This window comes from Amblyraja radiata, chromosome 17 (genome assembly GCF_010909765.2).
Source record: "Amblyraja radiata isolate CabotCenter1 chromosome 17, sAmbRad1.1.pri, whole genome shotgun sequence".
In the NCBI taxonomy this organism is placed as follows: Eukaryota; Metazoa; Chordata; class Chondrichthyes; order Rajiformes; family Rajidae; genus Amblyraja; species Amblyraja radiata.
This window is the reverse complement of record NC_045972.1, coordinates 13,648,837-13,663,333: the sequence shown is the minus strand read 5'-3', so window position 1 is coordinate 13,663,333 and position 14,497 is coordinate 13,648,837. Positions and strand designations below refer to the sequence as shown.

General features: G+C 43.7%; 1 protein-coding gene across 1 annotated transcript in view; it reads right to left on the bottom strand.

Annotated features, from left to right (window-relative positions):
- The window catches only part of plcg2 (phospholipase C gamma 2), a 201,703-nt gene extending 187,878 nt beyond the window's left edge, over positions 1-13,825 (bottom strand). The window contains exon 1 of the mRNA XM_033035766.1: positions 13,230-13,825. Coding sequence (XP_032891657.1) covers positions 13,230-13,425 — 196 coding nt within the window. The 5' untranslated portion in view covers positions 13,426-13,825. The remainder of the gene's footprint in view (positions 1-13,229) is intronic.
- Between the last annotated feature and the right edge of the window lie 672 nt (positions 13,826-14,497).

The following is a 14,497-nucleotide window of genomic DNA, read 5'->3' as shown; positions in this document are numbered from 1 at the left end:
GATAATGGGCTATGAATGTTCAGAGTTTTGTTTGAGTTGAGTTTAATAGCCTGATGGCTGTGGGGAAATAGCTATTCCTGAACCTGGATGTTGCAGACTTCAGGCTCCTGTACCTTCTACCTGAAGGTAGCGGGGAGATGAGTGTGTGGCCAGGATGGTGTGGGTCCATGATGATGCTGCCAGCCTTTTTGAGGCAGCGGCTGCGATAGATCCCCTCGATGGTAGGGAGGTCAGAGCCGATGATGGACTGGGCAGTGTTTATTTCTTTTTGTAGTCTTTTCCGCTCCTGGGCACTCAAGTTGCCGAACCAAGCCACAATGCAACCGGTCAGCATGCTCACTACTGTGCACCTGTAGAAGTTAGAGAGAGTCCTCCTGGACATACCTACTCTCCGTGATCTTCTCAGGAAGTAGAGGCGCTGATGTGCTTTCTTTAAAATTGCATCAGTGTTCTCAGAGATCTTCAGAGATGTGCACGCCCAGGAATTTGAAGCTCTTGATCCTTTCCACCATCGACCCTTTGATTTCCTTCCTCAGATATGGGGCCAAAAACTGCTCACAATACTCCAAAAGCAGTCTGCACAGTGCCTTATAAAGCCTCAGCATTGCATCCCTGTTTTTGTATTCTAGTCCTCTCAAAATAAATGCTAGCCTAAATAAGTTCCTAAATGCTAGCAAAATAAGTTCCTAAATAGAAATACTTCTATTTAGGAACTTGTATGGAAAGGGTCAAGAGATTACAAATAAACCCCTTGGTCCATCAAAGCCACTGAAATTCTTTGGTCTGGGCTGTTGATTCCTGTGAAAAATATTGTGTTTTTTCCAAATGGGAAGTGTTTTTGTATTATTGTCACCAAGGAGTTACCGAACAATCAGGTGCTTCTCCCAACAGAGGCCAAATGTGCCCCTGAAAATACAGAGAAGCAGGTCCTGGCTTCTGATCAGCTACCTGCTATTCTATTAATTCAAAGGAGTACATGTGTGGCATAAGTCAAACAAAAGCGCTCAAAGTGCAACGTACAAATTGAGAAAAGGAAACAGCTTTAAGAAAGGTTTATGCTATAGAAACCATATGCAAATATCCACTGAACATCTGTACAGTAGCAATTTATTAATAGCACATTTTGAACCTATTGAGACTTACACCATTTTCCTCCATCTTATTAAAAGCTCACCCATAATATGTATGAGGACGCAAGCAGAGTTCTACCCATCAAACACATTATGCATTCTGTTATCAATTTTTTTCTAAAGCACAAGGGTCTCGGATTTTCCCAGAAGTCTGTTAGTGTTTTAAATAGCAAGCCATGCCTGCAATACACGGACAATAAAATATATGAATTATGAACCCCAGATTGTTTCCTCTTGCACCAGGTAGTTTCAGCAACACTGCAGCATTTTCCATTGTGTTCAACCCATATTGACCTTTCTCTGAAATTACATTTCATTTTATGGCTGATTTGAGGTCATTGATATATGTCAAAAGAACCAGTGGTTCTAATGTTACCCCTAAAGACATCACTTTTCTCCAGTCCCACCAGTTGCCAGTGCTCCATGCTCAGTTATACGGGCATATGCTAGGCTCTGGTTATTTAAATAGTTCCAATAACATGAAAAACACACAGAAAGAGTGGGACCCTGGTGAATCCGAAGGTAGCACGTGAACAAGGTCCCTGGTAGGTGGAGAGGGAGCATGGGATCCGGAGCAAGTGACTGTGAACATAGCAAATATCACCCAGATAATCGGTGACTATACGCAGCTGCACTAGGCGTTTGCCTCACTCCTTCCTTTCAAAAGACCCACATGATGAACACAGGCTTCAGAGGGTGAGGCAAATGTCAAACCATTGGGATTTCTTAATGTGTAGGAAGGAACTACAGATGCTAGACCCAGCGGTATGAATATTGATTTCTCTAACTTCAAGTAACTCTTGCATTCTCTCTCTCTCCGACCCTCCCCCACCCAAGCTTCAACGCCATCTTGTTTAGGTCTCATTGTCTATAACTCGTTTTCACCTAAGCCCACAGTTAACAATGGCCTGTTCCCATTATCATCATTACTTTTTTGTATATCTTTCATTCATTTGATCTAAATATCTCTCATTTATATCTCTCGTTTCCCTTTCCCCTGACTCTCAGTCTGAAGAAGGGTCTCGACCCAAAACATCAACTATTGCTTTTCTCCAGAGATGCTGTCTGTCTTTGGGATTTCTTAATATTCGGGCAGTTGATTGTCAGACTTTTACTGTATCAGCAATGGTGACAATTAAATTGTTACCTGCAGCTGTACCACAGGCCTGTGAACACAGTACTTGGAGATAATATTTTTAAAAATCAATAAATTAAAAACCTCAATATTGATGTAAAAAGTCCTCTGTGCAACCAAGCCAGTTCATAGTTTAGTTCATTTTTTGTAGTGTTCAAAAGCCTGATGGTTGTTGGGAGGAAGCTGGTTTGTGAACCTGGAGGTCACGGTTTTCAGACTCCTATACCTTCTTCCTAGTAACCATGAAGCAACCAGATTGTTACATTAAACTGTCTGCTTCACATATCCTTTAGAAAAATAAATATGCTGATTTCACATTGTCTAACCAATTTAAGACTTCGGACCCACAACGACAGAACAGATTCTGAAATGGCCTTTCACATGCCCAGCAATTATGGACATGGATGGGTAATAATTGTTAGCTTTAGCAGTAATACCGATATTCCTGAATGAATTAAAAAACAACCATGTTGATATTTGAAAAGTGAACCATTTGAAAAAGATCTGATCCAATTGGAATAATGAATAAGAAGATATGTCACTGTTACCTCACAACAAAAGGCACTGTAAATACTCAGAACAATTAACAATGTGTTTCACAATAAACCTCTGCCTACGAACTAACATGGAATGTGATACGTTTCCTGTCTAAGTTAATAAATGAAGCTTGCAATCCACAGCAGCCAAAGCACAACTTGCAAACTGAGATAGGGAAGCAACCTTTAAAGACTTAGTGCTGTTGAAATCATAGTAAATTCCTGCTAAACATCTGTACTTATTAATAGCATATTATAAACCTATTAAAATATGCACTGTATTCCTCCATCTTGATGACTGTTTTTGTCATATTAAAAACATTCCATAACTTGTAAGCAGAATGTCAATACTCAGCAAAAAGGTTGCACAGTAAACCCTCGTTATTACAGACCTCTTTATAACGGATTTCAGTTATAACAGACTGTCTCTTTAAGGACACATGCTGCTAGTTACACTGGGAAGGCTATTGAAATTATCAAGGCATTGAAATTGACATGGCATTGATATTGACATGGCATTGATATTGACAAGGTATTGATATTGACAAGGCATTGATATTGACAAGGCATTGATATTGACGTAGCATTGAAATTGACAAGGCATTGAAATTAGCATGGCATTGAAATTGACAAGCAATCGCTTCCATCGATATTCAACTCTATTAAATAATGTAACAAACAGCCTTTAGTATTTTTAGCTTGCAGTAACAAAATATTTCAGCTGTTATAAAGAACTTTGTATGGAAAAAAACGTGTTTCACAGAGTGACTGCTCAGTGGTTGGGCATATCCCTTACTCAGTTATAGCGGACAATCGGCAATAACACCATTTCCTCCCCCCATGGTTCATCATAACGAGGCTTTACTGTACTTGGTATCCAACATTTTAACGCCTAAAATGCCTTACATTTTCCTGGAAATCTGCTTGTGCTTTTGAGACCTTGCCTTTCCTGCAATAGACTGCCAACAAAATAAATGAATCCATACAATATGTAATTTCCTCCTGCATTGTGTAGTTCCAGAAATACTGTAACATTTTCCATATCTGAGTTTGGGGTTATGTGCAAACTTTGAAATCATGTCAGTTGTTCCTAAATCCAGATCATTAATGCATATCAAAATAAGCAATGGTCCTAATGTTATCCCAGAAGACAGCATTTCCCAACAGTCTGAAAAACAAACTGCTCATTCTCACCATCTGCTCTCTGTCTCTAAGCCAACTTCACAGCCACACACCAAAAATCCGCAGAGCAGCACCTCCAGTACAACAGCTGCCTGACAGCACCAATGATCGAGACTCCACCCTGACCTCCATTGCTACCTCTCTGTGTGGTGTTTGCATGTTCCCCGTGTTACAATGCGAGTTCCTCCAGGAGCTCCAGTTTCTTTTCCCATCCCAAAGATCTGTGGGTTGGAAGGTTAATAGGCCACAGGAAGCCATCCAAAGTGCATAGATGAATGGCGATCTTGGATGGGCATGTGCTGAACATATGAACAGTCAAGACAGGATTGGTGTAAACATTACTCGATCGTTGGCACAGACTCAGTGGGCTAAGAGGCCTGTTTCTGCACTATATGACTCTGTGGCTATGAACTCTATGAAGTTAGTCCAACCAGATTACTTGTTATTACATTTATGTTGCCTTTCCTTTAGTAACCAAATCCAAGTTAATTTGGTGTCATATTATCAAATGCTTCCACTAGTAATTTTAAAGAACGCGTTTGAGCTGTAAAGAAGGCAGATGCATAGTAGGAAGGAACTGCAGATGCTGGTTTAAACTGAAGATAGGGGGCACTGTTTTAAGGTGAGAGTGCCAAGGTTTAATGTGCATGGAACATTTTTATTTCACACGGAGTGGTGGGTGTCTGGAACACTCTGCCAGGGGTGGTGGTGAAGGCAAATAGTATTGTGGCATTTAAAAAGACACATGGATATGCAGGGAATGGAAAGATATGGATCACATGCAGGCAGAGGAGATAAATTTAACTTGCCATCATCTTCGGCATGGACGTTGTGGGCTGAAGGGCCTGTTCCAGTGCTGTTCTACGGTCTATGCATTTGACTGGTGGATTGTCGCCAGTTTTTGGAACAATATAGCCACTCTCTCAACAATATAATTATTACCACTTAGGAATATAGGTTGCCTCCAGGTATCGATTGATTTGAGAGATCTAGCAGAAGACAAATTAATTCTGATTAACTTGACAGAGTTTTTTGATTAAGTGGAAAAGAGGGTGAGTGAAGGAAATGCAATTGCCGTGGCATACCTGGGTTTCCAAAAGGGATCTGATAAGGTCAAACAGAAGAGGGATGTCATAAAGTCCGACAGCAATAAGCCGGGGCATCGTGGAGAGGAATCTGCCAGAGTAACAGGAGACCGAGAGACTGGAGGGAGGTGTAGAAGGGAGATCCCCAGAGGTTGGTACTTTCTTAATATATTCTTATGATTTGGACTTTGGCGTATAGTGTCCAATGTCCTGATCTGCAGATGACACAAAACTTGGAAGGGCAGTGAACTGTGAGAACTTTAGTAAAAGACTAGAACGAGATTAAACATCCTGAAAAATATGATGTGTTACATTTTAGTGAGAGGAATGGGAAAATATATCATCAAAGACTTAGTACTAACAGGATAAAGAACTGAAAGGTATGGGATTGTTTGCTCGTAGTTCATCAGAAGTAGAAGACAGGTTTAGAAACTGGTCAAATCCTGGGCTTTTTATTAATCATTTATATTATTTATTTATATTTAATATATTTACACTGTCGAACTACAACTGGAATATTACATTCAGTTCTGCATGTTACACTTTGCAGAGAAGATCAAACTAAATAATACCATGGATGATAGCTCTTCGGGTGTGGGAATGGAGTGGAGAAACTGGGGTTCACTTTGGAACAAAGAGGTTGGGCAGCGGTCAGGAGACACAGGAGATTACAGGTGCTGGAATCTTAAGTAAAAAACAAATTGCTGGAGAACCTCAGGAGGCCAGACAGCATCTGAGGAGTGAGTGGACAGATGATATTTTGGGTCAGAACCCTTCTTCAGAGATCTGATTAAGATTGTATTAAACCATACATAGAGTATAGAGTCTTAGAGTCATATATGTCCATGCCAACCAAGATGCCCATCTGTACTAATCCCACCTGCCTGTGTTTGACATATATCCTTCTAAACCTTTCCTATCCATAAGACATAGTACACCTGCTGTGGAAAGACACAACAGATAGAGAGAAATAGTTCCCAGTGGCGGAGGAGTCAAGAGCTAGGGGAATTAGGATAAAGGTTAAATACAACCAAAGTAACAGGAGAACAAAATGTTTTGATACTGTCAGTGGTTACGATCAGGAATGTATTGTCAAGGGAAGTAGTGGGGGTATTTTTAACGGGAGCACAGAAAAGAGGCCTGAATAAGTAGATGAAGGGAAAGAACTTGTAAGGTCTCAGCAGCGGAATGGAAATACATGGATATCTCTTGCCCCAGGCTGGTTCGGACGTCAGAGTTCAAATGGCCTTGTCTTATCCTGTAACCAACTAGCTACACATTATTGGAATGCTTCTTGTTTTTTCCAGGCCTCTACACACTATTGCTCTGGCCCCAAAGCAGAAGCATCCACATCGCGGGGCTGGAAACTGGAAGTATCCCGAGCTAATTCTGCTATCACCATCATCTATTGCAACAAGTGATGGCTCCCACTGATTGTCACCGGAAGCTTGAGTCCTTTTCAAGATGGACAATGTCAGCGATGTCAACATTTGAACCATGGAAGATGGACATGAAAGAAGAAGACTATTGCTCTCCCTTGTTCCATCCTGGTTTATTTTCCCAGGCGATCACAAATTAGCACCCCAACCTACTCCCCCCCTCTGCCATTGCCTCGTCTAACCAGCAAAGAACTAACTCATGGGTGATGTTTCGGGTCAAGTCCCTTCTTGAGACTGAGAGTCAGTCTGACTCTCAGTCAGAAGAATGGTCTCAAACTGAAACATCACCCATTCCTTCTCTCCAGAGATGCGGCCTTTCCCACTGAGTTACTCCAGCATTTTGTGTCTATTTTTGGTTTAAACCAGCATCTGCAGTTCCTTCCTGTACAAATAACTATCTCACCTCACACTCAAGGCCATCCCACCATTCATTATGTTCATATCTGTGAATTTTCTTTTAAGCACTGACAATCAATTGCCTCCTCTTTATCTATTTTCATAGTCATACAGCGTGGAATCAGGCCCTTCGGCCTGTTGTAAGCTATCCCCTTAGTTAGTGAGGGCACATAGAAAGCACATATTTAACATCTTAGCAAAGAGCTCAAATGCCATAAGACGTTTATGCCGGAAGTGGCGGCGCTGGTGAACGGCTGCGGCTCGCCTGCAGTCCGTTTGTCTTTACCTTTTTGTGTTGTTTTTTTCGTTTTGTCTAGCTAAGTTTTTGGTTTTTAGGTTGTGTTTATGTGGGGGGGTGGGGGGTTGAAACGGGGCTTGCTGTCTCTCCCTTCGGGGAATGCAACTTTTTTGTCGTATCCCCCTTCTCTGCCTCCGTCTGCGCTGAGGCCTAATGGCGGAGCTGGCGACCTCGAGCCTCCGGAGGCAGCCAGTCAGGACTCACCCTGGGCTCGCTCCCATGAGGGGCAGCCCAGCTCGGGGCTGGAACGGCGCTCCCGTGAGGGGCTGTGACGCTCCCGTGAGGGCGGCCTGGCGAGGAGCTGAGACTCTCCCGTGAGGGGCTGTGGCGCTCCCGTCGGAGCGGCCCAGCCCGAGGTGGAATGGCGCTCCTGTCGGAGCCGCCCATCCGGAGGGTGGAATGGTGCTCCCGTCGGAGCGGCCCAGCTCGAGGGAGATACGGCGCTCCCGCTGGAGCGGCCCAGCCCGAGGTGGAATGGCGCTCCCGTCGGAGCGGCCCAGCCCGAGGTGGAATGGCGCTCCCGTCGGAGCGGCCCAGCTCGAGGGAGGAACGGCACTCACGTGAGGGCGATCCGGCTCGGGGCTGGAACGGTGCTCCGGTGGCTGGGACGGCGTTCTGGCGGCTATGACCCGAGTCCTGGGTTCAGCCGCGGGCCAGCGGCTGCGTACGCTGGACTGGAGGGCGGCAGCTTCGACCACCCCGGGCCGCGGTGTTTGAGCCGGCCCGTTTGCGGGGTTCGGTGAGCCGCGGGACTGTTTGTGCCATCGCCCGGTGGGGAATCGCCTCAGCGCAGAGGGAGAAGAGGAGGGAAGAGACTGCAGCCCTAAGATTTTTGCCTCCACCACAGTGAGGAGGTGCTTGGAAGATACACTGTGGTGGATGTTAATTTGTGTTTAGTGTTGTTTATTATTGTATGATTGTATGTATGACTGCAGACACGAAATTTCGTTCAGACCGTAAGGTCTGAATGACAATAAAGGAATTCAATTCAATTCAATTCAATTCAATTCAAGACCTTTATTGGTCCTCATTGCCTTTATCTCCCCTTTGAGATCTCTTTGTTGCATGTACACTTGGATCTCAGATTCTCTTTTTATGTTACCCTCTGATTTATTCTCAAAGGTTCGCTTTGCCCTTTTAATTTCCTTGTTCTCTCCAATAATTTTTGTATTCAGATTAGCCATAAACCCCACACGCTTCAAAAGACCGCTGCTTTTTCTGGTACATTTAATTTCTAAATCTTTAATTAAGTAACCAGCTACAATTCCGAATGGCAGTTCTTTCATTCTCGGGTAAATGTGTCCAGTCTTAATCTAAATCATCCCCTCTCAGGCCATTTACTGTTTCACTTAGCTCTCTGTAATTCCAAATAATTCAGGCCATTGAACATTGGAAGTTTAGGCATTTGCACAATAGTTACGCTCTTTTCTTTTCCCCTGACTATCCTAAACCAATGATTGTTGTCTTTTGTCTGGTCTCATTTTGAACAGTCTTATTTTGTTTCCCTGAAATAGATCCAGCATTCCTTCCTTCATCCTCCTGTTCGAAACATTCTGATCAAAATTATCCACAAATATAGTTCCAAATGTCTACGGCACTGTTATTTTCCCAATCTACATTAGGGTACCGAATGAAAATGTTTAACAAAATTATAATGCTGTAAGTTTGAAACGATTTCAGAAAATACTCAACGGGTCAGGAAGCAGCTAAGGAAAGAGAAACTTTTCAAGTAAAAAAACATTCAGCTAAGGGCAGCACAGTGGCACAGCAGTAGAGGTGCTGCCTTCCAGCACCAGAGACCCGGGTTCAATCCTGGCTACAGGGACTCTCTGTGCGGAGTTTGTACGTTTTCCCTGTGACTGCGTGGGTTTCCTTCAGGCGCTCAGGTTTAATTCCACACTTGCTGGAATTGTAGGTTAATTGATTTCTGTAAAATTGTAAATTGTCCCTAGTGTGTAGGATAGTGCGAGTGGATGAGATAATCGCTTGTCGGGGCGGATTTGGTGAGGTGAAGAGCCTGTTCCCGCGCTGTATCTCTAAAGTATAAACTAAACATTAAAAGACCTTCAGTCTGAAATGTTAACTCTGTTTCTCCATCCATTGGTGCTGCCTGACCTGTTGTGTGTTTTCTGTGTGGTCTGATTTTATTACAGGATTATCGAGGTCCACTGTGAATTCCTGTACATTTCCACAACTTGTCAGCAAAGTTGTTCTCCTTCTCACACTCCAGCTGTCTACAACAGCACACAGCAAGTGCACAACAGTTCCCCTTTTGTTACTCAATTCTAGGCAAATATATTCTGCCTTTGAGGCCTTAATCAAATAACCAATTTCCAGAATTATAAAAATATTTTTGACCAACTCAACAATTCTAACCCCTACTTTTCTCCTTCCCTCTCTTTCCTAAATGCATTATGGTGAGGAATATAATCATTACTTATTTAAGAAAAAATTCATTTTTTGACATAATGTGTCAGTGTGTCTGCAATGCTGCTGCAAGCAAGACTTTCATTGTACCTGCAGCTCACTGTACTTGTGCATATGTCAATACATTCGGCTTGCCTTGACTATGTCATGATCCAACATGGCTATGTGCAACTCATTCTTCTGGTTTTCTGCATTCGTATTAAATCCTTATCATAGCTGTTCTCAATTGCCCTACCAACATTGTCCAAGCTCAATGCCCCTCCAATACATTCTCCCACCCTACTCTATCCCACACATCTCCTTTCCCCATTCAAGCCACATCAGATTGATGAATGTGTGAAAGATTGAGAAACTAAGAGTTCCGGGGAAAGCCTCCTGAGGAAAGAGTTTTAGAGTCCGTTGCTTCCGGGGAAGTACTGCTGGATGTCCATGCATTTCCTATGATTCCAGTTGTTCCTCAAGCTAAGAAACTCAAGGCTTGAGTGTCAGCAACGGACACTATAAGCACTAGATCTCAGCTTTCCCATTATCTTGCCTTCCCCTATATATTTTACTTCATCTATATATTTATTATTTATGTGGTATGTTTTATTTAATGTATTTTAAACCTCTTTCATATATGTTTTTTCCAGTTATTTAATTTATTTTTTAAATATTATTTCTCATTACATTTGATATGTCTTTACTTGCTGGGTTATGTGTTTGCAACATGGTTTAACATACTAAGCACCTCCTTCCACCTCTGCATATACTTCCCACTCTCACCAAATGTTTGCTTTCATTTTACTCAGGAAGCGAATCGACTTGGCATTCACCATGATTTAGCGCCTTGGGTCAAAACTCTGGGGTAAGATGTGTGGAGTTAAAGCTTTAATATGGAGCATAAGGTTGACATCTGGATCACTGGCTCCAATAAGTATGAACGATATTGAAGACGGCATTGAATAAATAAGTGACTTGAATACATTTTTAAAAGTTGAGCTTCTTAAGAAACCCATTGTGCAACAATACTCTGACAGTAAATGCAAATAATTGGGCGTCAAATTCAAGGAAATTAACAGAGTGTTTAAATGGGCATAATGTTTCCAAATAAAGTTGCGTTAATTTTCTTCCATTAATGCTAAACTGCAAATATTAACAAAGCAATGGTGGTTTTAGAAACTTAATTTGTGAATAATCAATAACAAGCAAGTAACACCAAAAAATATTGAGATGACACAAGGGGGCTTGATGGTCTAAACATTGAGATGTTTTCATTAACACAAGAACAAGGGGACATAGATACAAGATAAGGTGATGATCATTTAAAGGTGAGGTGCACAGAAATGTATTTTCGTAGTGGGTGATCTGTAGAATTATCTGCCTCAAAGGTTTGTACCCATCAGAACATTATAAGTATTTAAGGCGGAAATAAATATTTCAAAGATTAAGGAATTGAGCGCTAAGGGGAACTGTCACAAAAAAGGAGTTAAGGCCTGGGCTTAATTAGCTATGATCATATTGAGTGGTGGGACAGGCTGGAGGTCATGTCCCACTTCTAGTCCCAATTCCTTCTCCCTCTGTTCTTGTGTTCACTGTCCTCTGGGATTGCTGGCATACCTTAGGTGAGACGTTACTTTTAGTTTAAGAGGTACAGCATGGAAACAGGCCCTTTGACCTACCGAGTTCATGCTGACCACCGATCACCCGCTTACACTAGTGCTACTTTATCCCACGTTCAAAACAATAGGGGAAATTTACGGAGGCCAATTAAGTTACAAACCCACAGGTCGTTGAGTAGTGGAAGGAAATCAGAGCACCCGGGGAAAACCTACATGGTCACAGGACGAAAGTGCGCGCTCCACACAGACAATGCCAGTGGTCAAGATCGAATGAGGGTCTCTGATGCTGTGAGGTAGCACCAACGAGGATTATTGTGGGGGAAAGGGAAGAAAACACCCACCTCCATTTTATATTGCGATACTTTGTGTAAGTGTTCCCATTCTACCATGTTGCAAGTCCAATAATTGTCCATATACCTGCACTAATACCATACTCCCACCATGTTTGTTTCATCAAATAATGGACATTTCTGCAGTAGAGGTGGACCACGTGACTCATTGCGCCAAGGGTCCTGACCCAAAATGTCACCCATCCTTTTTCTCCAGAGATGCTGCCTGACCCGCTGAGTTACTCCAGCACTTTGTATCTATCATTGTGAATACACTGGCCACAAATGGACTTTGAATTATCTTACATATCCGTAATGAAAGACCTTTTTGGTGTCATGGACACAAGTTGTTACAAGCTACTGGTCAGAAAGTGATGAATGGTTTATTTGTAATACAACAGTACTGATAAGAAGCTTGAGTTGCATTCTCAGCCATGCTTTGCAGGGAGTTCTAGAATCCCCCCACATGTCGGGTGAAATTAATTCATCTCAACAAACCCCTGGACCCTTCAGCCAATTAACTTAAACCAATGTCTCAAGTTACTGACCACAGCATTAAAGGAAATTACTCTTTTCTTTCTAGGAATTTTAAGACTGCCTCTCATATCCCCATGTGATATCTCAGAGGCCCACAGTCTCAAACGCAATCTACTACATTCCATCTTGTTCCCATCTCAACATGGGGACTGAATCTTGCAACACACTCTGACCTGGCCAGCACTTCACAAGTTCACAAGTTATGGGAGTTATCGGCCCATTGAGTCAAGAATAAGGAGTAAGCCATTTAAAACGGAGGCGAGGAAACACTTTTTTTCACAGAGAGTGGTGAGTCTGTGGAATTCTCTGCCTCAGAGGGTGGTGGAGGCAGGTTCTCTGGATGCTTTCAAGGGAGAGCTAGATAGGGCTCTTAAAAATAGCGGGGTCAGGGGATATGGGGAGAAGGCAGGAACGGGGTACTGATTGGGGATGATCAGCCATGATCACATTGAATGGCGGTGCTGGCTCGAAGGGCCAAATGGCCTACTCCTGCACCTATTGTCTATTGTGTCCACCCCCCCCCCCCCCCCCATTCAATCATGGCTGGTCTCTGCCTCCTAACCCCATTTTCATGCCTTCTCCCCATAACCCTCGACAACAGTTCTAAACAAGAATTTGTCTATCTCTGCCTTAAAAATATCCACTGACTTAGCCTCCACAGCCCTATGTGGCAATGAGTTCCACAGATTAACTACCCTCTGACTAAAGATGTTCCTCCTCACCTCATTTCTAAAAGAGCGCCCTTTAATTCTGAGGCTATGACCTCTGGTCCAAGACTCTCCCACCAGTGGAAACATCCTTTCCACATCCACTCTACCTCTGTCTTTCATTGCATTGCCTTTCACCTGCAAGCAATACGCCCATTTCGAAGAATATGTGCACCTCACTGGAGCATTCATCAACATCTCTAATATGGGTCGCACTTAACGCCAGCCCGTTGATCAGTCAACCATCAACGATGAACTTTACAATGATTATCAAATCCAACCAATGTTGACTAAACGGAAACGATTTAGGTGGAGGCAAGTAACTGATCTGGGAGGTCCAAGTGGAGAGCACTTGGAGTGGGGGGGGGGGGGGGGGGCGATGGTCTGAAATAAGGGGGCAGGAGGGTCTGTAAAGTGAGATACTCACGGACACCCTCGATCTTGTCCGCCGTCCTATTCCAGGAGAGTTGCTGAGTCTCCATGATCACCTGCAAGGTTCTCCTCTCGGGCTGGGACTTCCTCAGGCTGAACACGGTCATAACGGCACCCAGCTCCAAGGTCCGCTTCAGCAGGCTCATCTCCTGCTCCGACATAGCATCCAGCCCGTCCCTGTTCCAAGACATTGTTCCCTTCCCTCTCTCTCTCACTCACTCTATCTGTACAGCCTGGGATCTCTTCAAGCCCAGCTCCTTCCGACACTGAAATGAAACCAGCTTCGCCGCCTGTCTCCCAGCCGCTGCCGCCTCTCCCGTGCACGGCGAGGTTACAGATTAACTTGCATCGAACACCATTATCTGGAAACTTTGTGCGGGGGGACAGGGGGGGGGAGAAGCACCTTTCTTCTCACTTTGCACACACACAGAGGGCCGTCCGGAGAAAGGCATTCATGGCTGCAACGCATTCATCTTGCATGTTCCGCTATTTAGCTGCATGAGGAAGTTGGCCGAAATGCTTTACTTTTTTTTTAAATCTAGATCCGGAAGCGGCGTTGATGCGATCTATGCAAAACCAACAAGTTGTCGAAAGGTATGTTGCATTTGCAGAGTGCATCGATTCCGCTGACGCCTCACGGGCTCCATCTGCTGCCCATCGCATTGAATTAGTTCATAAAGAACTGGAGTAACTCGGCGGCTCAGGCAGCATCTTTGGAGAACATGGATAGCTCTCTTTTCGGGGTTGGGACCTTTCTTCTGATTGATTGTAGAAGCGAAGAGAAAGTTGGAGGGAAGTCTTGGACAGGAAAAAGCCTGGCAAGTGGAGATACAAGGGACTGCAGATGCTGGTTTACAAAAAAAGGACACAAAATACTGGAGCAACTCAGCAGGTCAATCAGAGAACATAGTTAGGTGATGTTTCGGTTCAGGTCTGAACAGACCTGAAACGTCACCTCTCCATGTCCTCCAGAGGTGCTGTTTGACCTGCTGAGCTACTCCAGCATTTTAAGTGATAGGTGGATACAGGTGTTTAGTTTAGTTTGGAGGAACAGCGCGGAAACAGGCCCTTCGGTCCACCGAGTCCGCTCTGACCAGCGATCCCTGCACACTAACACTATCTAAACACACTAAGGACAATTTACATTTATACCAGGCCAATTAACTTACAAACCTTCACGTCTTTGGAGTGTGGGAGGAAACCGAAGATCTTGGAGAAAAGCCAGGCAGGTCATGGAGAGAACGTACTGTATAAGCTCCGTAC